Raw genomic sequence first — 7,155 nt, forward strand, 5'->3', positions numbered from 1 at the left:
AAAAGCATCTTTCTCAGGGAAAACCTCAAATATCAGAGACAATGGCCTTGAAGGAAACCATAGGAAGATTTCCAGGGTTTGTCTAAGAGTTCATCATTTGTGCCCTCAGGGGTCAAGTGTTCAATGCCACTGGTGCCTCATTCCTGATGTCAAAGGACTGGGCAAGGCAGACACCATCATCTGTGCCTGGACCCTGGTAGGTGCTGACTTGTTTGAGTTCCTGGGGTACCCAGTGGTGGCCTGGCAGTGACAGCTGAGATTCCACGGAGTTATTATTAAAGGTTTGACCCTTCTTCCCTTCTTGGTCAACAACAAATTAGGTATTTTGAATCGGAATATTTAACTGTTGTAATCACTCTGGTAGATCTCTGTTCTATAGACGAGAAAGCTGAAGTCTGGAATCAAACATCTGCCAAGGTTATAGTTATTAAAGCAGGCTAGCCGGCTTCCACACCAGTTCTTCCCAGCATACGGACTCCTACCTGTATCTCACCCTGCAAGAGCCACCTCTCCGGGGTAACATGGGCTGGGAACAAGGTGTCACAGCTTCATCTCAAGTCAGAACCTGGGTCACAATTCACAGTTCCTGCTGAATGGTCTGCCTCAATTCACACCCAGGGCTGCAGAGTGACTCACAGAGCCAGGGGGCAGCTAGAACCACCTGCTCTGCAGTCTCCTCTGAGGATTTCTGAGGCTACTGACCCGCCCCTAGCCACTTCAGATCTTCAAGTACTCAATTGTCTGAGTTTGGTTCCTGGGACCCAGGCACTCCTTTGGGACTGTCCGGAACCCTCTCTGTCCAGAAAGCACATGGCCACTGACCCTCTTGGTTTGAAGAATCATCGGGGCAGGCGGCAGGGCAAAAATACTGCTCCTGTCAGCTCATTGCCCCTGGTCCCTATTCTGTCCTATGACGGAGATCTGGTTCCTGGTTTCAAGCCTTCCTACAGGTTCCACGGGCATCTCTAGAGGGGTTGCCATCCAGTGATTACACAGTCAACAGGACACAGTTAACTGCTATTTAAATAAAGTGGGTGACCCTTTGGGAATCTTAAGTTTGATCAAATCACTTCCTGGCCTTGGGGCCCTCTTTTGGGGGCAAAGATTTTTAGCCAGCGGTAGGAAAGCTCTAAGCCTTCACCAAAGAACTTTCTAGCTAGCGAAGCCTGGATTTGCCCCAACACCAGGGGGCTCTACAAGGCTGATTGTTCAGGCTTGGCTTGTAGAAAACGATGGAAGGTTAACTGCCCCTAGCTTCAGGTGAAAGACCCTGGGCGTCTTGCCCATCAAGCGGGGGTATAGAGCTGAGAACTCTCTATGGATGCCCAAGAGAAAACAGCCCTCCAAGCCCTAGCGAGGAGTGTGGAACTATACTGATGACTATTTAGGTTCCCATCGCATGCACAATTCCTCAGTATATCTTTTGCATTGGTGAAACTGTTTCCCTAGTCCCATTAGAGAGTTGTATCTCTCTCCTCCAATCCACTTTAGGCTTTTAGGAAAAGCAAAGGTAACTGTAAGAATCTGGAAGTAAAAGTGACAAGACACTGTATTCTGACGGGGTTTGGAGATATTTATATACTCCCTGTCAACACACACACACACACACACACACATCGTTCGCCATGTTTAACAACTCATTACCCAGAACCTTCAAAAATTGGCAGGATATTTGCACCAAACTCTATTTATGTCACATTTATAGAGCACACTACAAACATATATGCACATACCTACATGGGCTGCTAGCTATTCAAGTCAGACTGTGTACGGGGAAAGCATAATCATGTTGTGTCAGGAACTCTTTTAAATGCCTTTGCTTTCATTTAGGAAGTTATCTGAATCAGATTCTCTAACAAATTCAAAAGTGCAAAGAGGGAGAGGAGAGAAAGGAAATCTGAGCCAAACAAGATCTGTTATTGTCCCCAACTAGGGAAACCGACCAAACTTTAGCGCTTTGGAGAACCCCTTAGGGCTGGAATTAGAGACAGATGTCTTTCAGGAGGCATTCACACTGAAGGCGCTCCCTTCTCTTACCTCCTCCAACCACGGTGTAGACTCTCGGGAAGCCCCAGTAATTCCTTCATCTAATTGTCTTTACTTGGCAAATGCCTCTTGCTGGTTAGTTCTTGGGTGCAGAGAGATGTTCCCCAGCTCTGCTCAACTTCTCCGTTTCATTGGAGGTGGGCAGTGACCTGTCCACCAAGAGTACTGCCTCGGAAGCTGTCCCCCGTTTTCTGCTCTGGATAGCAGTTTGAAGGGGTGCTAACAACTAGTCCCAGAACAGGGAGCCTCTGCCAGATGAAGTGAAGGGTGTACATACTTTGTTGTCGTTCAGCAAGCCAGAAATACACACCCAGAGCACAACTACTTACATAAGCATGAGGAATGCATGCAGCACACACTACGGTCTAGTAAGCACTCTCTAATGTTGGTCATTCGGTTATTACAGTGTCCTAAGTATGCCATTCTCCCTCTTTGCAGGTGAATGATATATAAACACACACCTCCTACCCTATCACTGTTAAATAACAGACACTATAAACACATTTACATCAGGCACAGACTACACAACTATCCGTAGGACACACACTCGATACAGAAATTGTGGAGAAGCACACAGCATGCTGTCTTAGTCTGGGACCCCCCCCCCCATCAGACAGCTACAGAGCAGCCTCAGGCCCCATCGAACTTTGCGGCTTCCCTCTGCAACAATGGAGTTTCTACTTTCAGTCTGCCCCCAATGGTTGGACAGGCTTTAGTCTCTACCTTTGAGAATCCACAGAACCTTCTCTACCACCCTGGATCCGTCTTCTGAGACATTTGGGGGAGGAGAGGGCATTTGGAGTGGGAATGACTTCCCCTTGATCCCAGAAACATACCATCCAGATACTACCCTGACATTCCCAAGGTTAGATCTTCAGTTAGGGGATGTGGGTTCCTGTAAACTCATCCCCCAAGCTCACTGCTGCTCCCAGCTTATTTCTCCAGACCGGTCTCTTATAAAAGGAGAGAGAAAGGGAGGTGTAAGATGCGTGGCTGAGCATGGGATCTAGTCCTCGCTGTATCAGCTCCCAGCCACTGTAAGAGATCCAATAACTGCCACCCCATCTGAAAACTGAAAGCCAGCTACCTCTAATCAGCCGGAGAGATTTAGACTGCCACCAGGTCAAACACCTTTTGTATCTTAATGAAAACATGGATCTTAATTCGTTATTTCATGAGCTCAGTAAAGAAAAAAAAACAAACAAAAGTTCATCTCTGTAGTAATAGTGCACTCAACTTCCGGAAAAGTACCAAACTTTCTACTCTTATTTCATGACAAATGAATGTCGATTGTTAAAAACAACAGTACAGCAAATCAGTTAGTATATTGTAGAAAAGTTTGAAGCTTGCAACGTGTTTCTGAAATCGGGATTTTATATGAAAAAAAAAAACTCCTACAAAATGTTATATATTTGACTAAAAAACCCTTAGTAATATGAGGATAGTAATAAGAACACCATGTATACACCTAGTACAATTATATAAGAGGCAAAATATAAACTTACACGGGCACAAAAAAATAGAACAAGCCATGCCTACAGTAGCCTCTAGTGAAGGGCCGGTAATTTCGCCGGTGTTAAACAGCCGCAACACAGAAAACCGATCTCCAGAAAACAAAGCAGTGGCACAGTAGTGAGAGTCCTAAGCGACTGCCATGCTGGTTGCTCTCAACCCTTGTTTGTGTCATTTTTTGAAAGGCCACAGTTTGGCTGAAGAGCTCGCTCTTTGAGCTAGCTAGCTGCTGAACTACGGCGGAAAAGAAACAGTGCAAGTCCGTGTTAAAAGAAAAAACAAAAAATTTATTTGGGAATTGACAAGGGACGCGCGCACACACATACAAATACAGCAAAAGTGCTCTAGTTCCCTCTAGAAAATTTGGTCCCCGAAAGACATTACTCAACCACCAGGTCTCGAAATTTCGGGCTAGCTGGCTGGGGTCACAAGCCCGTGTGGGCCGGCCTTGGCCGGTTTCACATTTCTCCTTCCAAAGGTGGAAGAAGCAAGGAGTTTGAAAAACAAAAACTAGGGAGGGAAGTGTCATCCCCGAAGTGTGGCCCAGCCAGGCAGCGAGAGATCTTCTGGCATCACGGGCTAGAATAGGAAGATCCGGGAAAATTTGTTTTGAATTTATTTTTAAAAATAGAGAGAAAACTCCCGATTTGTAGTGGAACCCTTCTTTTAGCTAGTTATTTTCTCCTGGCTCTCAGCGCAGCCTTCTGAAGTGACTACAGGAATTCTACACAAATCTCCCAGCAGGGACAATGAAGAAACTAAAGCTTTTGATTTTGTTGTTTGGTTTCAGCAAAGGCCATAACACTTCACTGTTTTTCCCGATGAAAGTTTTATTCTCTCTCTCTTTTTTCCCCTTAAAAAGGTATTTTTTAAAAATATATTTTAAAAACCTCACCGATCTTTTTAGCAAGACGTTAGCCAGCCATCCTGGCAAGGAGGTACCCGAAGCAGTGCGCTGAAGAGCGGAGGCACGGCGGCCTCTTTAGGCGAGGGGATGTGAACCGGATCACAGGCCTCGGAACGAGGCAGTCCCTGCTCCAGCCTGGGGCTCAACCTCCGCCCCGCCCAGAGGGCCCCTCTGCAAGCGGCTTCTGATCAGTTCCAGGAGGGATCGCGGAGCGACGAGGCACGTTCTTTCCTTTCTCCGGCAGCGTGGGTCCTGCTACCCCAGCAGCCCAGCGCTTCTAGACACAGACAGCGCAGCGGTTGTGGGGTGGAGAAAGTCGAGCGCAGGTCCACCGACCTGGAAAGAGAAGGCCAAGAGGTCAGCGCGGCCGCAGCTAGGCCAGAGACACACTCCCTGCGGTGACTCCGGGACTCCGGGAGGAGCGGAGGCCTGCGGAAAGCGCGGAGAGGGCGGCCTCCGGTCAGGAGGGCACGAAGGCAGAGGCCCGGTGGGGAAGAACACCGGAGGAACAGCGGAGGCGACAAAGCGGAGTCGCAGGAGCGGGGCAGAACGAGGACGCGCAGAAGGCTCGAGGGCTCTGGCTCAAAAGGCTGTCCCGGAGTGTGTGCTGTCCGGCTGGCTGCTGCGGCTGCGACCCGAGCTCGGCTTCACTCCGGGGCCGCTCCCGCACACGGTGCCACTCAGAGATCCAGGCGCGAGTGCAGTGCTCCCGTCTTGCTGTCGTGGTCCCAGTAAGAGCAATGCATCATGGCGAGCTCGGGTTGCCGGGCGCAGGCGAACTGCAGGCCCGGCGCGCTGGTGGGCGCTGGGGCCGGGGGTGCAGCGGTGGCCGGACTGGCGGGGCTGAGCTGACCCGGGGGTGGCGCGGCAGCCCCGTGGTGTGGCGGAGCTGGCGGGGGTGCGGAGGCGGCGTGCAGATGGTGTGCGTGAGGGTGCGGGTGGGGGTGCGGTGGCGGCGGTGGGGGCGCGGCGGGAGGGCCTCCCAGACCGTTGTAGGAGTTCACGACGCCGGGCGGCAGCGCCATGCTCTGCACACGCGAGTACGGCCCGTAAGAAGCGGCGGGGCCAGCCAGCCCCTTGACCACCGCTGCTGCACCGGGGCTGCCCGGGCCGGCTGCTGCAGCGGCTGCCGCAGCTGCTGCAGCGGCCGCAGCCATCTGGCAGGAGGCATAGGGCATGGGCGAGGGCGGCTGCGGCAGGGGCCAGGAGTTGTTGAGGAAACCCGATTGCAGGTACTTGGGCGGCGCCAGGTAGCCATAGCCATCCGCCCCCGCTCCCGCTACGCCGCAGCCACCCGCCGCTCCTCCGGACCCGAAGAGCCCCTTTCCCGGCTGGAAGTGCGCTGGTGGCGGCCGGAAGGGCCTCTTCATACGGCGGCGGCGCCGGTAGTTGCCCTTCTCGAACATGTCCTCGCAAGCCGGGTCGAGCGTCCAGTAGTTGCCCTTGCGCTCGCCGCCGCCCTCGCGCGGCACCTTGATGAAGCACTCGTTGAGGCTGAGGTTGTGGCGGATGCTATTCTGCCAACCCTTCTTGTTCTTCTCGTAGAACGGGAACTTGGCGATGATGTACTGGTAGATGCCCGACAGGGTGAGCCTCTTCTCGGCGCTCTCGCGGATCGCCATGGCGATGAGAGCCACGTACGAGTACGGGGGCTTCTGCGCGGGGTCCGGCTTCTCGGGTGCTGTCCCGCCGCCTTTACCCGGACTCGGCGGCGGCGCCTCGGGCTCTTTGACTGTGCGCCCGTTCTCCGGGGCCAGCAGGGCCCCCGTGGCGTCCTCGGGCTCGGGGTAGCTGGCCATCATGACAAAAGCCGGAGCTCCTCGGCCGGGCCGTCCCGGGGCTGTGCTCTCCGGGCGCAGGCTCGCCTTGCAGGCGGGCGCAGGAGTGAGCGCTCGCGGCTGAGCTTCCAACTTCTGCAGGCTGCGGGAACCGGAGGCCTCGCGCTGCTATCGCTCTCTCCCTCCTCTTTCCTCCCCGGGGAGCGGTCGGCGGGAGTGGAAGTCAGCCTCTGGCCATCGGGAGTCTGCCCAACAGCGAGGGGCTTCGGCCCCGCCGCCCCTCCCCGCCCAGGCCAGTCCCCGCCTCGGTGGGTTTTCTTGGTGGAGCTTTCCCCTCCCCCACCACCCGGTTTCCCGAGGCGCGACCCGCGTCTCTGGCGCAGCTGCCTCCTGGAGTCCCTAGTGCGCCAGGAGCCTTGCTCCGTTCTGATTCGTATGGGCTCCGCAGAGTTCCGCTTGCGTCAGGGGCCTTCGCCCCTATAGTGGGGCAGCCAGCAGCGCACGGGCGAGTTCATCTCCAAGTCTCTCTCTCTCTTTTTTTTTTAAACGGCCGGCACAACTTGGACCGGCCTGCCCCGGGCCTTGGGAGTTTAGGAGACCCCGCCGGACTCACGCACTCATGAGTCCTTGAAATCTGCGGGTGTTTGCTTCACGGAAGGTCCGGACGAGGGCTCGCTGCACCCTGCCAGTGTCCCGGGAACAAAGTCCCCAGAGAGGAGGAGTGATCCAAGCCTCCTGGCAGCGTTCAGGTGACAGAAAACAACTCCCTTGCTCTCTGCTTGGGGCTGTGCTGGGGCTAGACTTTTCGCTTGAGGCTTAGGGAGGGGCGAGATGGCGAGGGGCCGGACCGGGGTGGAGTGGTAGAACTTTGCGGCTGCTGGAGGTAAACCAGCCCAAAGCTCGTGTCACGGA

At 53.9% G+C, this 7,155-nt stretch overlaps 1 protein-coding gene across 1 annotated transcript; it reads right to left on the reverse strand.

Annotated features, from left to right (window-relative positions):
• Nucleotides 1–3,863: 3,863 nt before the first annotated feature.
• Foxl2 (forkhead box L2) lies at nt 3,864–6,470 on the reverse strand. Its single transcript, XM_075967726.1, has one exon. The coding sequence runs from the start codon at nt 6,265–6,267 to the stop codon at nt 5,146–5,148; it is 1,122 nt and encodes a 373-aa protein (XP_075823841.1). The 5' UTR covers nt 6,268–6,470; the 3' UTR covers nt 3,864–5,145.
• Nucleotides 6,471–7,155: the final 685 nt, after the last annotated feature.

The sequence above is a fragment of the Microtus pennsylvanicus genome, chromosome 3 (assembly GCF_037038515.1).
Source record: "Microtus pennsylvanicus isolate mMicPen1 chromosome 3, mMicPen1.hap1, whole genome shotgun sequence".
NCBI classification, from domain to species: domain Eukaryota; kingdom Metazoa; phylum Chordata; class Mammalia; order Rodentia; family Cricetidae; genus Microtus; species Microtus pennsylvanicus.

Coding starts and splice junctions, on each gene's coding strand:
- Foxl2 (XM_075967726.1), bottom strand. CDS start 6,267: ATGATGGCCAGCTACCCCGAGCCCGAGGACGCCACGGGGGCCCTGCTG.